This window comes from Hyposmocoma kahamanoa, unplaced genomic scaffold (assembly GCF_003589595.1).
Source record: "Hyposmocoma kahamanoa isolate Upper Pololo Valley unplaced genomic scaffold, ASM358959v1 88, whole genome shotgun sequence".
NCBI lineage: Eukaryota > Metazoa > Arthropoda > Insecta > Lepidoptera > Cosmopterigidae > Hyposmocoma > Hyposmocoma kahamanoa.
The window spans coordinates 4,141,444-4,169,400 of NW_020654466.1; the positions used below are offsets into that span (position 1 = coordinate 4,141,444).

The 27,957-nt window shown below is 35.5% G+C and overlaps 1 protein-coding gene across 1 annotated transcript in view; it reads left to right on the top strand.

The window, feature by feature from the left end:
• Positions 1-27,957, top strand: part of LOC113236061 (protein kinase C, brain isozyme) — a 432,928-nt gene that overhangs the window by 388,280 nt on the left and 16,691 nt on the right. Inside the window, exon 3 of the mRNA XM_026472062.1 lies at positions 2,923-3,005. Within this exon, the coding sequence (XP_026327847.1) occupies positions 2,923-3,005 (83 nt within the window). The remainder of the gene's footprint in view (positions 1-2,922; positions 3,006-27,957) is intronic.

A 27,957-nucleotide genomic window follows, 5' to 3' on the forward strand; every position in this document is an offset into this window, starting at 1 on the left:
TGTAATCACTACAAATTAGCGGCCCTTCTCACATTCGGTGTTCTCAGCCTAATTACCGTTGTCATTGTTTTTTCTCGCTTAATATACTCAATGACATTGAAATATGAGCAACTTTAACCTTAATCAATATAATTATCTACGTAGCATTAGAATAGAAAGTAGTTTTCGTGTGATTAAGACAAGAATATTTTATGGAAACGGTAATTAGATTTAATTACCGTAGCCGTGGATACGGTAATTAGAAGGTTCAAACATTTTTAAGAAAAACCGACTAGTTCTGACACAGTTGAATTATTATTTGTATATTTTGCTACATTTAGTTTATTTCTACTGATAAACGTGCCATTCAGATTTTTTAAAATAAATTGAAAGTAGGTTTGTTAATATTTGGTTAGTGGTAATGATTCAAAATTACTCCAATTCTTTCTTATGATTAATCACGGCTGTTACATGAACAGTGTAATTATTTACATTTTGATTATTTCTGCCGGTACAAAACCTTAAAATTTTAAGAAACAATTATATATCGGTGTAATTCATCACAAAACGTGAAGAAAATTAAAATCAAAGTTATTTGTATGTTGCTAGTTGTTCTTTATAATTTTTGTTTTTATGTTTTCTTAAAAATGTTTGTACTTTCTAATTACCGTATACGGCTACGGTAATTAGATCTAATTACCATTTCCATAAAATATTTGTTTCTCAATAACCGAAAACTACTTTGTCTATTCTAATGCTATTTAAACATATTGATAGCTAAGCTTAAAGTTGTTCATATTTCAATGTTATTGGGTATATTAAGCGAGAAAAAATAATGGCTACGGTAATTAGGCTAAGAACATCGAATGTGAGAATGGCCGTTAGAGTTGCATTGATAAATTATAGCTAATCCATGTAAAACAAATTACAAAAATAGCTATTTGGTAGTCGTCGCGACATACGGTGTACCAGTACGTACTAAATATCTGTCTACGCTGTCTTGTATCGCGATTGCTAGTCCTGTTGAGTTAATAGCCGCGTACTGATGGAGCAAGCAGCCTCGCGAGACAAATACTCGGCCAGCTTTACCTGTCGCGGCAACCTCACTACGTTGGTTTTGCAGCAAGGCAGCCTCGACCGAAGCGGCAAGACAGCCTGGCCTGTAAAGATGGGAAAAGCAACATATTTTATTAAACGTTTAAACGTGGTAGTTTTTTAAAAAAAGCGTGCTTTATAGACGCTTTTTAGTTTGAAGCTTAGAAAATCGTTTAAGCGCATAGACTTTTATGTTGAAAAAGCTTGCAACGTTGTGTTGATGGCGAAACGCAAGAGAAGACCAATAAAGGTTTACATTGACGAAATAATTTGTCTAGGAAACATAGATGGTGGGAATTGAAGCTTAGGCACGTTGTAAAAAATGAAATTGTTGAATATAGATCTGACCAACGCTTACACTTAAAATAAAAAGCGTTCTTAAGTGCTTATTTTAAAAAGCAAATTTTTTTAAGGACTTAAACGCCCATCTCTGCTCGCGAGGCTGCTCGCTCAGTCAGTACGGGGCTAATGGTCCTTGCTTGTAACAATCAAATATGTAATAGAAAGGTCCGAGCATAATATGAATTGTGACCTTTATATAGTAAGTTTGGTGTCATACTCTGTAGGCACGCCATCCTATTTTTTTTATTATGATATTACCCACATTAGGCGTACATTATGCACATGTTTTTTTTGTGAATTTACTACTATCTGTGTAAAAGAAGAAAAACAATTACGCTGACGTTGCTACGAACAATTCTCTGTAGCCACGCCGCCATATTATTAATACTTGTAGACGTAATTTTAGGATTTTTTCTGAATTTAGCCAATGTACAAACGCTGTGTATTATGTACATCATGTACGTCAGACGTACATTACAGTATGTAATATCATAATTTAAAAAAATAGTGCAGCGTGACTGCAGAGCATGACTCATTTTCGTTGCACTCAAAGCGTCTCTATAAAAAATTCTCATGGCACATTTATAAAAAGACGTTTGAGTAGGCTGTATGACGGAGGATCGGGTGTCAACGACTAAAAAATAAGACCAGTCAACTTACAGAGTTACATTAACGGATTCGCTCTGGATCTTTTGGAGGGAAAAGTTTCGTTTTTATTTTGACTTTCAATTATTTTGTGAAATCTAGTTTAAAGTGGAATAGGATAGTGCTATTGTGCCTTAATCGAAGATTAAAACGCGAAATTATACGAATCTCGAACTAGAATACCCGTATCGGCCCGTTTTAAGGAATCCCGAGTCAATCCAAGCACGCCGCCTCAAATTGCCTATCCTCTTTGTGGCGGCCATATTTACAGAAACATAATTAAACTTCATGTTTAGGCTGATGGCTTTGCCAAAGCCTTAATAAATAAATAAAAAAAATAAAAAAAGTTACATTAACCAAAGTGTGAAGACGACCGCAGAAAAACAACTAGACTATAATAGAATAATTATATTTATATTATTATTTGGCGATAAGGTCGTTAGTTAATCCTTTTCTTTTGTCGGTTTCTGAACCTTGTTTTTGGCTTTAATAATTTACTTAATTATTACTAATGAGTGAGTAGATAAATCGACGAATACTCATCATAAAAAGTTCGTTTATTAATCCCGTAACATCTGCCTTGCTGAGTGATTCCAGGCAGCTCTTTACTTTTTTAAATCCCCAAATACGCTCTCGTCGTTTATCAAATTTCCTTTATAGGAGTGCACGTAACCTTAAACTTTGAAGGAAAAAAAGTTATTTACATAGGTTGATTCAGAGTTTAATGTCCTATGTTCTGACGTAAATAATTCATTTTTTGTCGAAATTATAAGTCACATCCATTAGTGTTGTGTACGTGCTAGTGATCACGATCTTTTTGTGTTTATTATATGACATTCTAAATGTTATTTTACCCCACAGTATGCAGTTTCGTGGTCCACAAGCGATGCCACGAGTACGTCACCTTCACGTGCCCCGGCGCAGACAAGGGAGCCGATTCCGACGTAAGTTTACAACTTGACATACATTTTTACTTCCCATCACACATTTTTCACAAAAGTGAACAAGTCTCAGGACACAATAAGGGGTTTTCATTGACACGAGTTTAGTTGGCCCGTTTCGAGACTAAAAACGGCCCTGTTTTATTTTAAATGTATGACAATCTCGGTGGCCCAGCTGTTACTGCTGTGGGCGCTAATAGAGGAGGTACAAATTCGATTCCTAACTAAATTTTGTCAATTGATTCTAGTTGGGTATCAGGGTAGGATACTTGTAAAAATAACAAATATTGTTTAAAAAAAATCTCAATTGATTATAAAAATTCACTTGCGGGAAACGAATGCGGACCGGGGCTTGTCACACGGCAGTCCAACGCATAGTTCGCGGCGGGGCAGCGGCTGGTGTGACACTCATGAGCAACCACGTTTAATTTTCTACTTAGATATTAATGAAATCACGATATCGCTTGCGGATAGTGTTCAAGAAAAAATTCTGCTTTTATTCGCGTTACGAAAACAACGCAAAAGAAATTTGCGTCGAATTCGTACTGAAACTCAATAAAAACACATTCAAGGGTTGTAAAATAATACAACGTGCAATACCGCTAAGGCCCCGCTCCCGGACCACGCCCCGCCGCCACAGCTGCCGCTGCCGCTCTTTATGGACGGTTGCATAGAACGCAATGGATGGCATACAGTTTTGCTCCCGCACTCGCCCCGCGTTCGCTGCGGACCCGGCCCGCGCCTGTTTGTCACCGGGACTTGACGCGGGCTCTACTCCGCGCTTACATCCAACGGAACGGATTCATTAAATACAACTTCCAAAACATGTGCAACAGTACACCGCCAAGTTTCGTTATATTAAACTTTCTTCACGAACATCGTTGTGACGTAATAACTGGGAGTACCAGCTAGCCGAGCAATAGTCTCGTAACAACCTCTACACCCCCACCTTTTTAAATTTCATACTTTGTTATTGAAATGCGATGTTTTAACGGTAAGTTAGTCGTTTAATAGTTATTAGTTGTTGTTTGACGCGAGTACTTATATTGAAACCTGAGCACACGAAGCTTCCTTCGTTTGTGTTATCGTTGTCAATTTAATGTCAACAATAATATAATAAAATATACCAACGGATTTATATATATATATATACTATATAAACTGCCTCTGTGGCCGAACGGCTACCATGCCGGACTGCCACGCGGAGGTCCCAGGTTCGATTCCCGGGCCGGGAGAAATATTTGTATGGCCTACAATTATTTCTCACGTGAGTTTGGGTGTAATTTGTGGTTGTCTATGTGTGTGTCCATGGCACCCGCGACACAGGGTTTCCCTAGTGCGGTCCTATGTTGAGTGTGTGCGTTATTTATTATTATTATTATTATTTATTATTATTATTATATAAATAGTGTACGACAAATCGCGTAGTTGAACGTGTCACTATGGTTTTTTTTTTCATCGAAAGATAAAGTTAGGTGCACCAGAGACTATTGTCAAGTTTGAATTTCAAAAACCTTTTCCGCCCTAGAAAACGCTAGAAGAGAAAGAAAGCCTTTCCGAGGCAGTGTGGTGAAATATATATTATATAAAATCGCTATTACTCTATCGTTATTACAATAGTGTTGTAACTCAAAATACGTGAAGTTCAAGAATAATGATTTGATTCTCTATACGTCAATAAAAACCTTGTTGTAAAAAAAATATCTACTTACCTGAGACACATTTTTTGTGAGCTAGTTCTGGACAAAACAGTCCTTACGCAAAAATATGAAATTATTTTTTTATTTATTTTTAAATACATTTGGCAAGTAGGAAGTTGTTCAGATGTCTGTAAGAAATTAACCTATGACATAAATTTTAACAATCTTTCACGGGAATTGAGTAATTTGTTTTTCATCAATTCTGAAAATATACCCTTTTTGAGTTAATACCTTATTATATTAACAGTGCTATATGTTTTACAGTCACATGGAAAAGTTGACCTGCAAATTTCTAAGCTAAGACTTGTATTAAACGAGCTAGTGGTCAATTGCGCCATAACCCCGCAGCTTTAACCGTCCTTTCCATTAGTAGCATGAATCGCAAGCAGTCTTAGCAAAAAAATCGGCCTATTTTTCTAACTCCAACCATTGTTATATGAGATATTCAAATAACAACAATAGATTCCCCTGATAAAAGATTAAGCGTGTTTTTGATATAACACAATACATCTTTCTGTCAATCGATAGAAAAGTTTCTTTTGGGAATTGCTGAAATACGCCTAACTCAACAGAACGTCGTTTGTTTTGTTTATAGGAAACAAAACTGTTGACTCATATAATGCAAACGGTTTCGAAAATTTAACGATGACCTTCTTTATTGGATTGAATTGATTCACTTTTATGTAGCCGTGTGTACACACGTCAATCAATTCAATACAAATTTAATTACGATTAATAGTGACGTCTCTAGCCAGGGCTGGTAGCTGTAGAGTTGCCTATAAGATGACGAAATACTTCCATTGATTTCTCATAGATGTCGTTAGGGCTGAAAAGTCGTTGAAATCCAAATACAAAGTTCCGACAACAAGCACATAGAAGAATTCATGAGGCATGGTTTGCCAGAAGACGTAGGTTCGAATCCGGCCGGATCGAAGGAATTTTCTAGTTTGTTATAATCTTTGTATTATAACAAACTAGTGCAGTAATTTCAATATCACAAAAAATGATTGAATATCAATTCAATACAAATTTAATTACATAAAAGTATAGCTATTACATAAAAAGGAACACGTGTACCTTACTTTAGGAAAGTGAAGATATTAATTAACCCTACATCGATGTACATTTACGAGACCTGTGTTTATGTGAAACTAAATCCAAGCAACTTTAATATAGTCAAAACTATATATCTAGTAACTAGTAACGCGAGGAATAAAACGGAAATACGGCCCAAACAAATTTGGAATTTTACGGCAGAACGATTTTCGTATTAGCATCCAAATAATTAAATAAATTGCCGGATGCTGTTAAAGAACTAAATTGCAGACAATTTAAAATGAAATTGCGTAATTTGTTACTTACTCAGTGCTATTACAATATTAATGATTTTTTTATTGATAACATAAAATGTAAAACTTAACTGTTGTATACTATATTTTTGACTTCTTATTTTCTGGTTAAATTCCAATTGTTGTAGTTTGTTTATGCTATTATAACTTTAATGCATGACACGTCTAAAGTGAAATAAGCATTGTGTAAAATATTCGCATTCCAAGTTTTGGTGAAATGTACGATCTAATATAATATATTATAAGACTTGCCCCGTAGCATGGTTACGCATGTTAGTCGCGACGCGCGCGATAAAATTGAAATAAGCGAGCGCTATTGGTTGTCTCAATCATATCTAATTTAGATGCTACGGGGGCTGCATTGTGAACTACATTTTTCAGCGAATAAACATCTTGTATTCTTGTAAAAATATACAAACACACGACTTGTGACCATGTTATTTTAAAAGGCTTTATATTTCAAGACAGTTGTTGCGGATTCGTTTCAAAACTGTTTTATTAAACGACTTCACAAAAGGAGGAGGTTCTCAAATCGCCTGTATTTTTTTTGTATGTTACGCGATTACTCCGGAGTCGTGCGGCTGATGGTAACCTACACGCCTGTCCATAACAGTTGCAGTGCCACTCAGTGCTTTAAATCACAACGATTGAGGGGCACTGCCACTGCACCTGTCACCCTTATATTATATATTGACACGTCTCATGTGCCTGTAATTTCATCAGCACCCGTACCCGTCACAACCGAAACGCAGTAATGCTCACATTACTGCTTGACGGCAGAAATAGGTAAGATGGTAGTACTCCCTGGACGAACTATTTGCCAGTGCCATCAAATCTTTGCACTTTAAATCTCTGAGTGGCGCTGCAATTGCTATGGACTCATTCATAAAAATCATATTTAAAAAAAGCGCGATACAAGATTGAAATCGATTTAAAAATAAAACATAACCTAAGTAATGCGTGGCTTACGCGTTATGTTGTTCTTAATAGATTTTGATTTATAGATATTTTAAGCATTTTGCTCTAGTGCGTTTGTATATTAATATATTTTTAAGCATTTCGGACTATACCAGAATATCAGCGAAGCCTCCGTGTTTGTTTTATTATTGATTTATTCTTTTTTTTTTAAACGGTGAAGGAAAATTCGTGATAAAACCCATTCACAGCCATTACAAAATGTCTGAAGTTCCCAACTCGCATTAGATGATTTTCTTTCATTGTATTGCACATCGACAAAGTAATTAGATTATTTTCAGGTTAGATGTCTTTAAATAATTTCATTAGCAATTTTTATTATTTAAATGTTTGACTATATTATCGTGAAATATTAAATAAAATTTCAGGTTATTACACTCGAATGTTAAGTAATACTTCATGATAATATTCTAGAATATTCAAATAATAAAAATTGCCGCCGAAGTTAGGTAAAGAGAACTAACGTTCTTTGTAACCATTTTTAAGGTCATTTAATTCCTACAGTGTAACGCAGGAACAAAAAATGCAGCACCATATAAAAGAGAATACCTATATCACACAAAGATATTTCAAAAAAACAAAACAAAAACAAAGAAAACACTTTACTTTTCGACGGCGTTGTATAACGAATTATGCAACGCCGTCGTCGTAATTAGCGTACTTTTCGACGGCGTTGTATAACGAATTATGCAACGCCGTCGTCGTAATTAGCGTCAATTCAACGTTAACTTGATCGCGGCGACGTTAATTAAAAGGTATCAGTGGACCTTAAATCACGTGTCGCCCACACATAATCAGTAAACGGCATTTTATTGGCTTTTTGTGTTTACTTCAATCTTTAATGATATTACCCAGAGTGATGATTCTTTAAGTGATATAAATCGACCCCCAGGGGTCTACTACAAGTTTGTAGTGGACCCCTGCGGGTCTTCTAGTTAGAAGGGGACTTTGTCACCGAAACAAAAATAGGGAGGACATGAGACGTTAATCGGGGTCCACGACAGTGGAACCAGTTTAGGTAGATCGTGACTACAATTTTGGCTTTCCATAAATGCATTATTCCACATTACACAGACAGTATAGTAGACAGACTGTACATACATACTTTCTTATAATAGAAATGTCGGAATATAACCGTCCCTTACGGTAAAGAAAGACGGTTAGGGAAACAACCTCGTCACTGATTTAGTCAGGAATTGTTTGATAATTGGCCTATTCACTCTTCATTAAGCGATAAAATAATAACGTATAATTACTTCGAAAGTAAAAAAAAATGGATCACAATGGGCCTACCACAACCTCTTAAAACAATATTACTTTAACCTTACATTGACTTTTCGTACCATAATGCGCTTAAAGTAAGCTTATTTGTAATTTTCAAACTATGATGTTTTATTGGCAGCTTTGTGACTTTTCATTCACTCAGTTCGTACTATGCACGCGACTTTGACATTAAAGGAATATTGCTCTTATGTCAAATTTAGCAATCTTAAAATAGTTACACGGATGCAATGGACACAATATTATTTTCCGTTTTATTGTCTTAATATTCACTTGTAATGATTAAACGTTAAGTTGAACTTATTTATTTATATATATCTCTTCAATATTTTGTTTATTTTTTATTTAATAGCACACAGGAAATCATTTCTCGTAAAATAAAAATACCCGATGTTTATTTCGCAAAATTATGACAGCGCCATCTATATGCTCCTTGGTGAAACTAACAGTTGACACTAGACTATGGTTTCGAATTCACAACGTGACTATCAAGACTCAGCTTGTTTTATTTATTTTTCTTTATGAAAATGCGAAATAATAATTGAAAACAACGTAATTTTAATAGATTATTACATACTTTTCTTTTTTTTGGCAGTTAAAATTCTCTGAATGTAAATAATATTAAGAACTTTAACATTACACTACGATAACATGAATCGAAACATCAAAAAAGAAAGAGATGGCATTATACAGTTCACATAGCGTTATTTCTTTCGTACTTTTAGTAAGGAATAGACAATATTAGGAAAACATTCGTTCTTTCAGTCACTTTAGCAATAATACATTACTTGGTTGATAGGTTTGTAATGGTACGAAAATGAGTAATATTACAATAAGCTTACTATATGCTTACATTGAAATAAGATTGTTTTTGTATAAGTTATGGTAGGCCCCCAGGTTAAAACGGATTTTAAATGTCACGCGCCAAGTTCATAGAGAACAGCCGTACTAATATGTTTACTTTCCAAGTAAGTCACGCAAACGGTTCTTCTTGGCAATGCGCGCTAGATTATGAAACATTTACCATTAACTTTACGGCTTATTTTCATATTGCAACCCTGCCAACGACCATCAAGTCGTAGGACCACGTCAGATGACTAATTAAACTAAACAGATTCAAACTACACCAGCGCCACACCCTTTGCGACCTCATCCAGTTTGAGATAAACTGACGAGACATTTGTAAACAAATAAACCATGATTGAGACTAGTTAATATGATTCATAGATAGCTTAATTAATCGTTTCTCTAATAGTTAGAAAGCAACACGAATAATATTAGCTAAGGTTTATCCCTTTGTAAATCATATCACGTAAACAACAAACCGCACTCCGTTACACCGCGTTTGAAGTGACAACTAGCTCCGACAGACATGAAAACATTTCACAACAAAACAAGATATGGAACTATATCAAAAACACATTTGAAGTTTATGAATTTGTAAAATATTCTATATTAGAAGGCAAGGGGTCTACGAACAGAAAAACGCACTATGAAACCCTGTATTGCGGTTGCCATCGACACACACATATTACATCAAAACTTACGAGATAAATAAATGTAGGTTATACAAATATTTCTCTAATCCCGGGAATCGAAACCAGGACCTCTGCATGGCAGACTAACATAGAATGTGCAAAAATTAAAAAAAAAGTTTAAGTTAAAAAGTTAAAAATTAGGCAAAGAATGCCCCGCCTCCTTTAATGTATTAATTTCAAACACTGAAAGCCTATAATGATTACATATTCCACTACCAGAGCTTCCACCATGATTTTACATTAGTGCCTGAAAACCACCAGCCATCGACGATTGACGTACTGAAAATTGATTAAATTAACATAATATAACAGTAAGTAATAAATAAAATACGAACCAATAAGCAAATTGCTAACTTAGATTATCTAATGGAAGTGAAATGTATTCAGAAACCCTAGAGGGATTGTATGAAAGTAATTGGTTCGCGTGCACGCAATAAATACCTACGTACAGTTTGAGAGCTGCCTTCGAATTAAACTACTGCAAAACATTTGTAGTCTAAAGTTAATTGGCGCTGGAATGATAATAGCGTAACCAAAATCAATACAAGTTTTCTTACGTCTTCTAACGTTGACGTAACAATTGTGACAATAAAATTTGTTATTGCTATCTATTGTATATACATCGGCGTATAAACAACCGTGGTAGCCTAGGGGCCCAGTTACACGAGGCGAAAAATTTCGCGCGGCCGCCCGCCGCGTCGCGACCGCCCTGTTACCACGCCGTCATGTACATTAATGGCGAATCCGATTTTTTAATTTTTCTATTTACTAGGCAACAATATTTAAATTCCTCTGAAAAATACAACCGCGCGGCCGCCGCGTACACCAAATTCAAGCTATACTCGCCCGCATGCCCGGAACGCTCATTTAAGTTAAAACGTCAAAGCTAAATCAATAGAGCGTATTTTGCCGTGACAGACACACGCGGTCGCTGCGCGGCGGCAACGCGGACTCAGTTCGGCGACCGCGCGGCGGCCGCGCGATGAAATTCGTGTCGAATAAAATGCGCCCTAATGGTTTGGCCTACCGCCTCTCATGCAGAGGATCGTGGGTTCGAGTTTCTGAGTTTTTGGAATATAAATTCCGTGCGCAATTTCAAATTTACATTTAACATTATTTTTTTTGCATGCACCTTACTGGAACGTGATCGGGAGTCTGTCAGGCACATTGTGTGTCTGCTGATCTCCACATCATATTAATTCTACTTTCGTTATTACAAATTATGACTGTCTAATCACATTAGGATATAGTTACATTGGAGCTGCGAATAAACAGCCAGTCACTGTGCGTCTTTGGGTTTGTTATCTCGAAAATTCCTCTTCATTTATACGGCGTTATTTGTAAACTAACAACTTCGCAGAACTAATATCATAAACAACAACTTTTGTTCCATGACTTTCTACAAAACATAGTAAATATACCAAAAATAAAATATGAAGTTTTTGTTGTAGTGTCTGATAGTTTTTAAAGCACGTAGTTAGTAGTAAAGTTGTGTAAGTTCAAATTTGCAAACGTCTGCCCCAACAACCCTTACCACCTGCTCCTGCATTTTTCATCGTATCGCACAGAGTTGTGACTTATGACTGTTAGAGCAATCTGTTTAACGGTCATTGAAGGATTAACTATATTATCGTGTTTATTAAATAATATTTCGTCGGGGTTAGTGCAATTACGCCTAACTAGCATTTAATTATGAGTCTCCATTTCGGTCATTTAGTGGCCAAATCAAATGCATAAATGTTGTGGCAACCAAATTAGCGTGATTTACGGGAATCTATTGTTATCAGTCCGTAGACAAGTTAAATTAATGCTTACTGTGCAAAATTGAAAGTCGTAGCCATTGAAATAACAAAGTAATAACGTTAAATCCCTCTCCTGTGAAATTTGGTTTGGTTTGTTTTTGTTTTACCAATAATACTTACTCGGATATGCAATATACCCGACGATTTCACGATACAATACTCGAATATTAAATAATATTGCACAGTAAAAAAATGGAATACTTAAATAATAAAAATTGCCACGGAAATTGGTTAGTGAACACTAGTCCGAAAATGACCGTTAAATATTTTCATTTTTGTACGAAATTATCTAAAATCTAATGACTTTATGATGTTACTAATACAGTCCTGCGGGGTTGTTAGAATTTTACAAATCACCCTGTATGGTTATTAATTTTTTTTTCGTTTATTTTAAGTACTTACAAAAACATATTTATTTCATTAGTCCCTCATTATTTTGTTTCCTTTTTTTATTATAAATAAATCTTGTGTGGGGAGTAAAACAGCCAAGCTCAAATGAAATTTGGCGGGCCATGTTAGCCGGATGTAACCCGAGAAGTGGGCGAACGTCGCTACTTTTTGAGCACACCCCGGACACTCCATACAACGAACGAAAGTTATTTACCTACTATTACTGCATACAGCAAGGCGCTATCTGCACACGCGCAAATGTGTGCGTGAAGTGGCAGGGTTACTCATCACTTTCTTGTACTATTACGTTACATGGTCAGAGTGGCAACATAGCGAAAATTCTAACGTGAATCTGTTATCTATCCAATAATTATATTCACTACATATTTATCAGCAATACAAATTAAATCTTATCGACTATATAACATCTCATTATATTGATATAAAATATGAAATATATATAATATAATATAAATCTGTATTAGGTATATATTACCCTGCATTAAATAAATTAAGAAAACAATAACTGAATGGGTCTCAGACTTTTACGTTACGTTACTTACCTCGTTTCATCTTTCGGCAAACGAAAGAAACTCCCGATTATCCCGTTTAGATGATGATAAACAGCCGTACACAGCACAATTCACGACCATTATGAATAGTAACGTATAACGATGTCATATACATTAACGCACAACTTTCGTAATGAATAAATGAAAACTATATTGGAATATCAAAACCGTCTTAGCGCGAAAACGGTTCGCCGACAGCCTTGTTGTCGTTTAGTCGCCAATCGTCTCGCCAGATCGCCAAAGACAATGCAATGGAGGATTTTGGGGGAGATCTTTACCCAGCAGTGGGATATATTAGGTTAATAAAAAATAAAAATCTGATTTAAGTAAATTCGTAAGTAAGTAAATTCTTTATTTCCTCCGCAAATTTTTCACAATTTACATGAAAAAAATAGTAGTGTAATGTGAAAAAATAGTAGTGTATATAGGAAAATTTGTAGAGTCTGGAGCCAAAACTAGGATACCCTGTGTTTTAGGTCACCAGGCTTCCACCTCCCGAATTTCTGATCAATAAATCAATAAGTCTATAGAAACAAATTATATAATAAAAAAGGAAAGAGAAAAGAAAAATAACAAATTAAAAATATGTGAGAGTGCGTGAGGTATGTGAGTGAGTGTGTGCGATGTGTGTGTGAGTGCGTGTAATGTGTGTATGCATTAGATGAGTGCGGGCTTGTGTACGTGTGAGTGTGTACATTTTTGCGTGAATGTGCGACCTGTGTAAGTTTAGACGATGAACTTTACGAGCGAGTGAGCGTGTTTGAATATATGAGAAAAAGTACGTGAGGTCAAACTGCGAATGCTACACTAATACGTATGAAACTACAGATTAGATATTTAACGGACCTTCGAAAAAATATCAGTAAAAACAAAATGACAGCGTACACTGAGCATATTTTGAGTATATTTTGGCATCAGATATGTAATATGTAGTATTATTTTCATCGTGTGTGCTCGCGTGTGTTTGCACAATTTACGTTAACGGGTAACAATAATGTATAATACTTTTAATCCTCGCGATAACCCTTATTATGTCGGGCGGACAGGTAATAAAATTTTGAAACGATCTCTTTTTATTATCTATAAAACTTTAGTTACTTGCTGCCTAAAAGCTATATTTACTTGAGGCAACATCATTTTTAACCGGCTTTTAAAAAAGGAGGAGGTGCTTAATTCGACTGTATTTTTTATGTATGTTACGCTATAACTCTGGGTATAATTTATGAACCGATTTCGATGATTCCTTTTTGTTGGAAAGAAGATGCCTTAGTATTGATCGCATTTAAATTTGAAGAAAATATTCGACCTCTAAGGGTGACAAACTAGGAGATGAATCCGGATTCGCGCACTTTCCGGTAACCGATTTCAATGAAACTTGGCAAATAGATGTATTTCCACGAACTTTTAAGGTCGTTTTTTTTTTATAAAAAAAGTTATCAACATTTAGTATCAAAAAAGTAGGTACACAAGCTCCATAGTGTCCGAGATATGGAACAGTTTTCCCTATAGCCAATTCGCAAAATATATTTCATAGTGCTATCTTGTCGTTTATATGGAAAATTGGAAAACTCGATTGTAAATCTGATACGGTGTTTCAAATAATATATCAAAAATGCGTTTATTCAGTTTATAGTTGGCAACAATCACAATTACGGCAAGTACAACCACTTTACAAGTGTTTTTTTTAATAGTATCAAGTGACGGGACAAACAAGTCGTGCGACTGATGGTAAGTTGCACACCTGTCCATAACAGTTGTAATGCCACTCAGAGCTTTAACAAAATAAAAAAATAAGCTATTCACAGAAGACAGTCAACGCCCTGCGCGTTCAGTACAACAACGCGTTTAGGATGTTGCTGGGGTTGCCACGGTACTGCAGTGCATCAGGTATGTTCGCGGCTGCTCATACGGATGGCTTCCATGCCATTCTCAGGAAGAGAGCTGCCTCGATGCTAAGCCGTGTCCGTGGCAGCACCAATGACATTCTTCGCTGTGTGGCTGCGCGGGTTGATTGCCCAATCATTTGTCATTTGATTGGCCTACATATGACTATGTGAATTGTTTAGTTAGTTTTATGAATACTAATAGAGCTAACTAAATAATTTACATACGTATATCTTGTTATTTTTGACTTATTTTTATTGTATATTCTTGACGAAACTGAATTATAATTTGTTAACTTAGAACTATGGACTCCATTGTAGTCTGAAATAAATGATTTTGAATTTTGAATTTGAATTTAAGTCGCAAAAATTTGAGGGACACTGCCATTGTGCCTGTCACCCTGAGACGTAAGTCTCATGGGTCTGTAATTTCACCAGCACCCTTACCTCTTCAAAACCAGAACACAGAAAAAAAATTCTGACACTACTGCTTGGCGGCAGAAACAGGTAAGAGTTCGTCCAGGCAAATATTGCCTTACCTATTTCTGCCGCCAACCAGTAATGTGAACATGACTATGTTTCAGTTTTGAAAGGTAAAAGGTACTAGTGAAATTACAGGCACATGGGACTTGTCAACTTAATTTGCTATTTAAAGCACTGAATGGCACTGCGACTGGCTGGTGTGGTAAGGTATGGGTGTTGCTTGCCATCAGGCTCACAATTTATGCGTCCTGTGACTTGATATCTAAGAAAAATTTAATTTTAAATACATATTTCATAAAAACCAAAATCGAAAAAAATTAATAACCAAAAACATCTGTAATAAGCACATAAAAAAAATCGTAAGATCTGCTGGTTCCTTCCGTGGCTTAGTTAGCAGAGCGTCTAGCATGGAATGCTGGAAGACGCTGGTTCGAATCCAGCAGGATCGAAGGATTTATTAGTTGCCGCTCTTTGTATTAATAATTATAACATAGCGGAGTAATTTCAAGAAATTGAATATCATGATTGTAAAACATCGTGACATTCAATAAATTTAATTATATATATTAAATACTGAATTTCAACAATATGAAATGCAATTAATAACAATAAGAATAAGAATATGCAAAACGAATAACAATAAGAATATGCAATTAATTTAAACATCAAAGTACAAATTAAAACAAAAGGATGCCCGTGTTTGTTTGCGTGTGTATGTTTCTATCTGTGCTCGAGGGTTTATGGAGAACATTATTTATAATCATAAAATTTCACTCATAATATTTTCACAGGAGATTGTCATAACCAGACATCGGATTAGCCAAAGGAAATTTACTTATATTTCAAGTAATGTATATGGGAGGCGTAAGATAAGGAGGCGTTCTAAATTGTTTCAGCGGATCTATTCCCGTTCTCCATCGGACATTTACGCAATTAATGCCAGACCAAATGAAAACACGCGTGATGCGAATGAAGCTTCATATTTGACATTGTCTTTTCTCTTTGACTATAATAAATATATATTAAACAACATCACAGACGTTGCTCTGATCCCAGTACGTAACTAAATCACGTCTTTTATGGAAATCGGTGTCCAAGTGACGGGACGAACAAGTTGTGTGCTTGATGGTAAGCGACACGCCTGCCCATAACAGTTGCAGTGCCACTTAGAGCTTTTAATCGCAAAGGTCTTAAGGGCACTGCCACTGTGCCCGTCACCCTGAGACGTAAGTTGACAAGTCCCACGTGCCTTTAATTTCTCCAGCACCCTTATTTAGATTGACCCGGCCGGGGATCGACCACAAAAGTTCGTGGATTTTTTTTTATATATAACAGACACACGCTTGGCCACAATCTCACCTGATGTTAAGCGACGATGTGACGCGTTTGCCTAAAAATGCCTATATTCAGTCTAGCCTTGAATAACCCCAAATTGTGTTGAATAACCCCGAGTGCTTAGTGCGAATTGGTGGTATATCAACGATATACTTAATTACTCTATTTGCCAAGTTTTCTTGAAATCTGGATTCATCTCCTAGTTTGCCACCCTTAGAGTTGGAGTATTTTCTTCAAATTGGACGAATACTAAGGTACTCTCTTTCCAAAAAAAATAATCATCCAAATCGCGCGTAACATACATACAAAAAAAACTCCTTTTTTGAAGTCTATTAATAATAATAAAAAGCAAATAACGTAAGAACGTGTTGTAATTAGTTAATACTTCCCACGATCGTTTCTTCGCTAGCCAACGTCAGTTAAAAAGCTATAACAGTTACAGAGACCTCGTTAAAATAACATAATAAAATATAGAGTAACTTTATAATACTGAAATAATTAACGCAATATGGCGTCGCAATACGAACCGGAGATCGTCTTTCTAGTTAATGACTTCCAATCTGTTTTTGGTTTTAATTGAATATTTATTTTAATAACTTAATTTGATTACTTGGTTTATTACATAAAAGATTTATTTTATAATATTATATGTACTATTAGTATGTTGTAATAATTAATACAAAGATCGAATACTCAGAAAAAATTCCTTCGATCCGGCCGGATTCGAACCGACGTCTTCTAACAAACCGTGGCAGACGCTATGCCAACTAAGCCACGGAACGCACGTATATATAGCAGTATATATCACACGAATTTTTCTATGTGTGACGACTTTACGCCGTAAAGTCTTAAGGGTACAAAGAGCTTGTATCACAATGTAATAGAAACTATATTAAATAATTATAAGCAAAAACAGTTCACAGCAGCTAATGATAAAAATACAATAGCAAAACAAAGCATTGACAACACTAAACGACTAAACTTAGATTAGATTACAAAATTGTAGTACTTTAGTAATAAATAATTAGATAATAGCTTCTTAACGTACGCACAGAAATCTGTGAAAGTATTTCGTCACGGGTAACTTTACAGCTACCAGCCCTGGCTAGAGATGTCCCTATTAAATTGAATTGATATTCAATTATTTTTTCTGAGTGATCTTTGTATTAATAATTATAACAAACTGGAGGAGTAATTTCACAAAAAATAATTTAATTAAAAACAATATTCAGTACAAATTTAAGTATAGCAGTATCTAGTAGTTGTAGAAAACCTTCTTCGCGATGCTCCCTTTCACCGGTAGCGAGAGGTATTATTACCTTACCTATTTCTGCCGCCAAGCAGTCAAGCATTACTGCGTTCCGGTTTTGAAAGGTAAGGGTGCTGATGAAATTACAGGCACATGGGACTTGCCAACTTATGTCCCAGGGCGCAGTGGCAGTGCCACTCAAATCTTTGTGATTTAAATCTCAGAATGACACTACAACTATCATGGACACGCGAGTCGCTTACCCCCAGGCTCACCACGACTTGTTCGCACCGCAACTTGTTAGCGTAAAAGAAAATATTAAATATTCACAAATTAACGCAACTTAGAAATTAAAGTTACAAGTATATGCCGCCGTATGGACTCGTATCGTCGTCTTAGAATGAATAAATATTTCGTATGTGAATTGTATGTAATTTTACGGCGAATACAAAAGTGTGGTTTAAAATGTAGTAAACGCAATAATATTTGTAGTTAACATTTTAATTAATTAAACTGCACCTCTTTCAGATACTATATTAGTTTAATAATATATTAGAGCAAGAGCTTTATAAGATTTTCTTTAATGAAAATTAGTAAAAGCAAACTATGTGAAAACGCGTATGCTACTTTTTCACTCCAAGGCGACGATATGTCTACTTTTACTTTTTTTTAAAGCCGCACACTTAAGAAACCATGTGTCGCGGGTACCATAGACAACCACAAATTACACCATAACTCACGAGATAAACAAATGTATTTTTTATTCAACAAATATTACCGGCCCGGGAACCGAATCCGGGACTGCGTGGCAGACCAAGACGGTAGCCGGGCAGTAGAGCTCCTTGTGAGAGAGTTCTTTCAGGGAAGTGCTGCCATCTTACATATTTCTGTTGCCAAGCAGTAATGAACATTAATTGTGTTCCGATTTTGAAGGGTAAGGGTGCTTGCCTTGTGTTATCATTCACTACAGGGCTATGGCAGAATATTGGCCAGGGCAATGTAGAGACGACGGTACATCAAACTACATGTTCATCTGAACTGGAGGCGATATTCGAATAAAAGGGTATGACTTGATGTGCTGTTGACTGTACTACATAATCCTCTGTAGCAAAGTCATGGACCCAATTGTCATGTGTGTCTATTATTATTATTTTCTCTTTTATTGTATAAGCTAATTTAGATTTTTGAGTTTGAGTACATTCCTCAAACCAGATTCTCTACTACTACAACATTAAATTTTAACTTATTACAAGTTACTACTTAAGGTAGGTTATTATTTGGTGTACACTCCGCATGTTAGCTTAGTGCAGCAAGCGAACAGCTAGCTACAGGTGAAGATTGAAAATCAGCAATGCTGAGTCTTTAATCTTTTTGTCCACATCACTTAATTGTTTTTTTTTTCTATTCATTTTTGAAGTATTGTGTTTCTTATGTTTAGTGGAGAAATAGATGCCTCTTTATTTTATTTTATTTTATTTTAATGTTTTTTATGTATGAGCACCTTAACAACGGTATTCACTCCAGAGCTCTACCCAAAACACCCAAACTAGAACCAATTTAGTTATCCAAATTGGTCCAACCGGAAATCGTACCCAGGATCTCATCGTCCAGCATCCATAGTGGAAACCATTGGGCCATCAAACCGTCGATGTCATGTTAGATCGTGTACATTATAAAATCCATAATAAACCACGTTTCTTGTGTTGTAATTATCTACAATTAATTATACATGGTGTATTTCATTAAATGTACAATTATAGGTAATTATATTTCGTAATTACATCACCACGTAATCACATAATCACTGTGCTAGACGCTTTCGCCTTACAAACTGCGTACAAAGTCTGAAAACTATAACATAAAAAATAGACAACTACCTGTAGCGAACGCAGCAATCGCTGCAAATATCTTTTGTACATATTATATAATTACAGCCTATTTAATAATAATAATAATAATAACGCACACACTCATGGCCCCGTACTAGGGAAACCACAAATTACGCCCAAAGTCACGAGAGAAATAAATGTAGGCCGTACACATATTTCTCCCGGTTACCATGTTAGCCGTTCGATCACAAAAGCAGTTTAGTTTTATATTTAAATGTGATTGTTTTTGTCGCCTTTTCTTTATTATTTCTGTTTTTCGATTGATGGCTGTACGTTTTATGGAATAAGTTAATAAACTGTACGTAGGTACATTTACATCGGTCTTGCTCACTCGTTGATAGCACCTACTCGAATCCATTGACACAATCCGCTACACTATCATTAATGTAATGTTGTCAGTACAACTCTAATTATACTTCATATTACTTAAATACTTAAAATTTCTTGCGTTCCTTTAGAAATGACGTAACACTTCTAAAGGAACGTAATAAAATTAAAATTAAAATTTAAAGAACCCCAGACAAATCGAACGTCCTTTTAATTTAAAGTAAGTTCAATGTTATTATCCATTAAAATGAGAACAATTTTATTTCTTATGCGAGTGCCAATGATACAAACGCCTCTTGTGAGGCACTCAGTAGATGTGCTAACACCATTGATTCGCTTAGGGTTCTTGCACCGCGAAAGGTTTAAATCGGTTTAAATCTGGACGAACACTTTTCAATTGCTCTGATTTTACATTTAAAGTAAATAAAAGTCATGTCTGTAGAGTTCTTAACGCGATATTTTCGACTTAGTCGGTCATTCCATTCCACCCTGTATGCACACAAAACAGTGTACTCAATATCATTCAAGTCACCATCCATAAACTAACCACACCAATTAATAATGATTCCAAACGCGATACTTCTACTGCATGTAAGTGTGAAGTTGGGTAGTCTGCATCAGTTACCACATTATTGTCATTTTTATCGGGTTTCCACAGTATATCAAATTTCGAGACAATCGAAGAAATGAAAATAATCTGTACAGAGTAATGAAAAACCGACCTCAAAAGTTCGTGAAATTACATCTATTTGACAAGTTTTATTGAAATCGGTTACCATAAAGGAAAATCGGGTTCATCTCCTAGTTTGCCACCCTTAGAGGTGGAATATTTTCTTCAAATTTAAGTCGGATCACTACTGAGGTACTCTCTTTCCAACAAAAAGGAATCATCAAAATCAGTTCATAATTGTCGGAGTTATCGCGTAACATATATTAAAAAAATATACAGTCGAATGTATAAATATAAATATTGTAACTTTAACTGAGAAAAGAGTTCATGATCTTTACAAATATGAGTCATGTAAAAGTTACTCGAAGTAAATGGCTTAATTATAATAATAATAAAAGCTGTTCATGAAACATAGCTTAGAACATTCATCTAAATTGGGCTTCAAATAACTTTTTAACTTATAACTCCCCTCTTTTTGCGTCAGTGGTTAAAAATAAAGTTCATTTTTTGACGCTGTCCTTTCATGCACGGCTGGCGGCTGACAGATTAACAGATGCAGGCTTCCAGACGGTGGGTTCGTTCTCTTTAGTTCAAATAAACAGATTATTTGGTGTCAAAGACTTCTTTAGGCAGGTTTATCTTGTAAAAAAACAACTCGAGTTTTTCTTGACACGAGTTTTGTATAATTACTTAATGCAAAGATTAAGATTAAACACAAAGAATTTTTTGTTTCGAATCTACGTCTCTGCCAAAAAAAAAATCGTTTTTATTGCCAGATAATGCTGTCTAGACGACAATGCGAACTACGAATTATTTTCAAAGTAAAATTTTACAATGTTCCAACGAAAGTCTGTCCATGATGAAATGCCAAATAAAATAAAGCATGAAACACACAGAGCAAGTGCGGGTCGGGCGCGCGGTGGGTCTAATTCTTAGTATTTATATGGACGACAACATACCAAACGCAGGCGCGTGCGCCCGTCCCGCCTGCCGCGTTCCCGACCCGATACGCGCCCGACCCGCACCCGCTTTCTGTATGTTTCACGCTTAAGAGTTATGTTTTTTCTTCTTTAAAAAAATTACTTTAAATCGCTCCCCTGTAATACGTTCCAAATACAGTCAGTATTGTTAAAAAATGTAGTGAGTATTTATTTCAATTGCCTATGTTAAAGTGCTTTTGAATCTGGCGACATCATCGCATACAGCAAAAGCGACCGCCCACGATTATAAATCTTACACGCCACTGCTGCCCACACATCCTACGCCAACGGCAGCCAAAGGGCAGTCGACCTTTCACATTTAGGTACCATCCCCCGTCTTTTAAGAAAATTTACGTGGAAATAAATTATGTGCTTCTTCATTTGAAATGCTGTTTGTTTAAAAAATAAATGAGCCAAGATTATTTGATTCGAAGTACGCAAAGTCGCCTATAGTATCACGGTACCGTTTCGTCATTATTTTAATAATTTTATTGAAATTCAAACAATACTTAGCGTGTATGTAAGGGCTCCTGTCTGTGCAGAAATCGAGTAGCAACTGGTCAGTGATTAAATCCACTAGCAACGCTAAATAAATAAATAAAATTTTAGAATGTTTTCTGTTTTTAATTGGGTACGATTATTTTTATTTTTAAACATTTTACATATAGTGCAACACAGACAGCTTCTATTAAACTCTTGGTGTTTATACACTCCGCTTGCCGGCCTGATGCAGCAAGCGAATAGCTTTAAGGTGAAGCATGAAAATCGGCATTGCTGAGTCTTCATCCTTTTTGTCCACATTACTGTTCTTATTTTATTTATTTAGACATTTATTTCCGGACACATGACCCATATAATATATACCTTAAGGACTAACATACATACAATATAATAAGATTTCTTACTAATTGCACTTGTCGGCGACGTGTGGCGCAACCTGGTATCAGGTAACCGGACGCGGAATCGCCGATACATGACACCCTTCGGCCAAAATTCTCCTTCATGAAGGTCGACAGATGTTCGGTCGGTACTCTCACCACAAACGAATTGAAATTCACGTTGTGGCGGGACTCCAACCGCTCGAACCTCAGGGTGTATTTGGCTTTATGGCTGATGTACTCCACTATCTCCTCAGCCTTCGTCAATATGGTCGAACGCAGCATGAAGTTCGGTCCTGTCGGTGCTGTACCACACTGGTGACGGATGGTGGGCTTCCTCTTCTTCTTCTCCACTTTTGTGAAGCCGTCCTCGTCGCACTGGTCTTTTCTTTTAATTGTTCTGATTGTTTATGTGTTTTGTGGATAAATAAAGGTGTAACACCGCGTACAAGAAATATTAGTAACCACGCCTGATGGCGTTGCGATCATACCATAGCTATTGAAGTGTTCACTAAATTACGATATAAGCTGTTATAGGAAACTGCTTTGTATCGAATCATAGGGCCTATGCCACACGGCATTCTAGTACTTCCACCGGGTGGGACTGTGAGCTAACATCGATGATGAGCGCGATTACGTCTCCTATGTCGATCATACAACTACGTCAATAAAAGCCGTAGCGCATTTGGATATTTAAGCGTCTTTCTCCACCCTTCCTCGCTTCGTGTAACTATTATATATGTCTTTTTATTTATTTACTTATATATAGATCCACTGCTGGGCACAGATCTCCTCTTACAATGAGAGGACTTGGGCTCCAGTTACCACGCGGGCCCAATACGGATTGGGAACTTCAAACACATCATGAAATTCCTTTGCAGTTGTGTTGTGCAGGTTTCCTAACGATGTTTTCTAAATATCTTTCATACAAAAATAAATAAATTTAAATAGATTCCTCTAAACTGTAATAACACTGTGCAGGACGGGGGTGGGAGTCGTGAACTACCAAATACAGATCCAAAAAGTGTCAGGTAGTACAACAAAAACTTAAAAGATCATTTTTGGAAAATTTATTATTTTTTGTACAAAGTCATGGAACAAAAGTTGTTGTTTAAGATATTAGTAATGAATATAATTTTGCGAGGTTGTCAGTATTTTAAAAATTACCTTGTATATTTCGGAAAACTCTGAAGTGCATTTTCGGATTCAAACCCACGACTCTCTTGAGAGGCGATAGGTCAACCAATTAAGCTGTATATTGAAATTTACAACTATGTTTAAAACGTCGAGAAAGAGCAGTGCTTTATAGTAACTTTTCCATTGAGACACCGACTTGAAATTAAAATCAACTCACGAAAAACGTGCGTTACGAAAAAGCCCCCTACTAGCATTGGGCAGCAGTGGTTAGCAAAGTGACGGATTACAACCTACAACCTCGCCTGAGAGGAGACCCGTGCCCTGCAGTGAGACGTATAAATGGGTTGATGATGATACATTTGAGAATGCAATACAATTTCTTTTGATAACGGTAAATAAAACATCGTGAAGGCGCATTTACTCGATACGAATCTCAGCGCGCTCACCCCGCGCGGCCGCCGCGCTGCGACCGCGTGCGTCTAGCTGTCATGGCAAAATACGCTCTGTTTGTTTAGCATTTACGTTTTAACTTAAATGAGGAATTTAAATGTTGTTATTTGATTTTTAATTCGGGACTTAATCACGTATGAAACATATTTTAATTACCTCGACATTTCGGACGTATTTCAACGTCCATGGTCTCGAAGGGACTGAAGAGGCGGGTGTCAGCATCTTCTAGCCGTGCGAGTTTTTCTAACTACATACACTTGATCTTCATTATTTATTTGTGCACTAGGGTTCTCACTAGACCGACCTAGAACGGCGAGGTAATTAAAATATGTTTTATACGTGATTAAATCCCGAATTAAAAGTCAAATAATATGTGAAAATCGTAAAAGCTTAAATCAAAATATTAAATGTTGTTGCCTAGTAAATAGAATTCAGATTCGCCATTAATGTACACGAAGGCGTGGTAACTGGGCGGTCGCCGCGCGGCGGCCGCGCGAAAAGTTTCGCCTCGTGTAAGTGGGCGCTTAGGAAACCTAAATGTCGAAAACGTTTTACAAACTGCAAACCGTTTCCTGTGAGGAGACAGACCCATCAGTGGCACGTATAATACGTTGACGATGATAAGAAAAATTGAGGTGAAATTATCTTCCACTATGTATTAATGTTAAATTGTTAAATGTAAAGCTATATGCATCTCTCTAAATTCAACGAATCGCGAAGAAATCCCACCTTTCCAATTACCAGGAAAACATTTAAATACACAAAGCGAGAGTAAAGAAGCAATATTTCATTCATTCAATCAAAGTGAGCACCCATTAAACCTCTTCAATTTCCAGAAATAGATGCTAAACATAAAACAATCGTAAGTACAAAATTGCTGTACACATCTGTTTGTAATTCCTAAAACAACATAACAAAAGCTGAACGAACGACATTGAATGTTTACAATACGAAATTACTACATGAATAATTGGAAACTAATATTAGCGTTATGTTATTGTTTTAACTGTAAAAGCTAAGTTTCGTTGTTAACACGGAAAACAAACTGTCGAAGCGGAATTTATTACACTTAATAATAAGTTTCCGCTAAACAAACGCTCGTGACAATTTTATTTTCACCTCACTAGCTCAGAAGAAAGCCTTTCTTTCTCATTAGAAATCTGCGCGCAAAAGCGTTTTTTCCAGGCTAGCCATTGACTTACAATTATATGGACGTCGGGTCCGCGCTAAAAAGTGTCTGCACTTGTAAGGCGCTAAAATCGTATACAGAGCGCCAAACTTCGCTTTAGTCTTCATTTGTTCTACTGACAGCGCGATACTGCGATGACATTACAATTTAAATTTCGAATAGGTTGACTTGGGACATTTTTTTCGTGGTTTTTGTATCAGACCCGTCGTCCATTTATTTGTAAGTCAATGAGACTAGCTAAAGTTTTTTAAATTCGAACTTGACCATGCACTGTAGTGCACCTAACTTTTTCTTACGATGAAAATAAAACATAATGACACATTCAACTACGCAATTTGTCGTACATTATTTAAGTAATATAAATCCGTTGGTATATTTTATTCTTATTATTGTTGACACTGAATTGACAACGATAACTAATTATGTTTATTAAATTGTTTTTATTCGTGGAATAACTAAAATAATTTCAATAATTTCAAGAATAAAAATTGAGGTGCAAATTCAGAACGCATCCAAAGATAAACTTTTTGTTTTGATTAAAAAAACATAGTGACAAGTTCCGGAACGCCTTAAGATTCGTCTTAAGTACATTAAGTATTTATATAATATTAATCCGTTGGTACATTTTATTCTTATTATTACTGACATTAAATTAACAACGATAACACTAATTTTGTTTTATTAGGATATTTTAATTTGTCGACAATGTGTGTAAACAATTTCGTTAATCACATAAAATTATAAGTACAAAGAAGAAGAAAACGTATGCGGTAAATTCAGAACGCACTCAAAATTAAATTTTTTTTTTTCAAATTTTCTTTATATTCATTTCAGTATTTTGGATTGGATTGTGCTGTACTAAATTGAAATGAAACAAAACATGAGGGAGTCTCAGTGTAGCGGTGATGAAAAAAAATTGATTTGTGAATAATTCAACTGTTTTTCTTTTATCTACCATTTTCCTCGATATAATTAGAAGGAAAGTTGTGAGTTTCGCTCAGCGCTGCAGATCGAAATCGATCGAGTCGTTTTGCGTCTCGTGTCTCGAAACAATCGGTACGCTCAAGATTCTATTTTTGAACCACGAGCGACTTACATTTACTTACAAGGACTTACATTGACCAGATCAGTGATGTCCTCAAAAAGGCTGGGATTCGAAGTGACAAGAATAAAAGAAGTTGTATGAAAAGGGTATAAATGAGGCTAGAAAGTTGTTTCAGGGTCAGAAATGGTTTTTCCCAAAGCTCCGGGTTTTAATCCATTTCAGAAACGGCGAATACGAAATTTGGTATAATGCCATACTTTTCTAAGATGCTCTATTAACTTGTTCAAATTCTTGTGGAAATTGTATAACTGTGTAGTGATTAACAAATAAAAACGTGCCATTGGTACATACAAGCTGTTTCATTTTTGGGTATGTTTGGAACGCTGTACAGGTATTCCACTGAGTTTTATATATATATCACCTTTTGTATCATTCTGAGTAATATCTTTCAGCACGTAATTTGTTCTCACGTACAAATCCTCCGCAAACAGGGTAAAGCCGTCAACAAACAGCCAGAATACATAAATCATAATCGCAGACCCAATATTTGCTTGATTATAAAAGGAAATTTCGCAATTAATATATTTTCAAGCGAATCGCTCGTGGGTAACATCCGAAACTTTTTACCTGAAACCAGGCTTTGCATGTTGAAATAATACGGCTAAATAAACAATACTTTTTATTTAAAAAAATGAGAACACGTGTAAACAGCGAAACTTAATAAACACAAAGTGAAAGTTAATAAAGTAAAAAAACAGGTATGAACTCAGGTTTTAAGAGGTCCACTCCAAAAGAAAGCTGTGCAGCTGATACTATTAGACTTTCGTGTACATGTGTAAGTAATCGGAACTGAGGTTACTTAGTGATGATCGTACGTAACTGTTTGTTTTTCATTTACACGTGTAGTAACAATTTCAACTCGTTGCTATTAAGAAAAATATGCTAAAAAAATACATCAAAAACACATAATATTTAACAAATACACCTTTTATTTAAATACTGACTGGCAGAAAAAGATTCTTGCAACTGACGTAATTTATAAAAATAATTTTTACATACCTGACACTCGCGAAATCTTAAATTATAAAATAAATAAATTTTATATATTTTGCCAATGTTTTTCCTATATTATTTCACATTTGATAGTTGACACCTGTCAAAAGTTGAAAATATCGAACGAAAACGATGGAGCCAATAAAGATTTTATTTTTACCAATGACGCTTTGTTTTCGCTGTTGTCCAATCATTTTAAATCTCGTTTTAATCTAACTTGCTTTTAGCTATACGATTTTTTTTTATCACTTACTCACTCTAAGAAAACTTCAAAAGATATATCTACCTAAACGTAGAACACAATTTGAAGCTTAGAAATAAATTGTTTAGTTTTTTTTTAAATATTTCCGGAAAAATTTCCGTTATATTTGAAATTTTGGGAAAATTTACCCAGCAGTAGGTTCTCATCAAATGGCTATAAAATTGTATAATAAAAATACCTCTCATAAAAAAAAATTGGACAGGACACATGTTTTATAATTTACAGGAGTTTCTAGATTATGAAAATAGATAAGATACTTAGATAAATAAGTTAAGTACTCTTACGTTGTTTGTATTTCTGTACTACTTATTGCAATAAATAATATGACTATGACTAAAAAAGCACCGCCAATAAGCTAAAAGAAGAAGAAGAAAACACCGATACACGAGCACTGCGATAACAAATAGCAATACAAAAATTTATCATCTTCGCAGAATTTACTCACATTTCTTAGAGACTTTTTTCACGCGCCTGAGGCACTGTCATACGAATATAGGCCACATAAAATAAAAAAATAC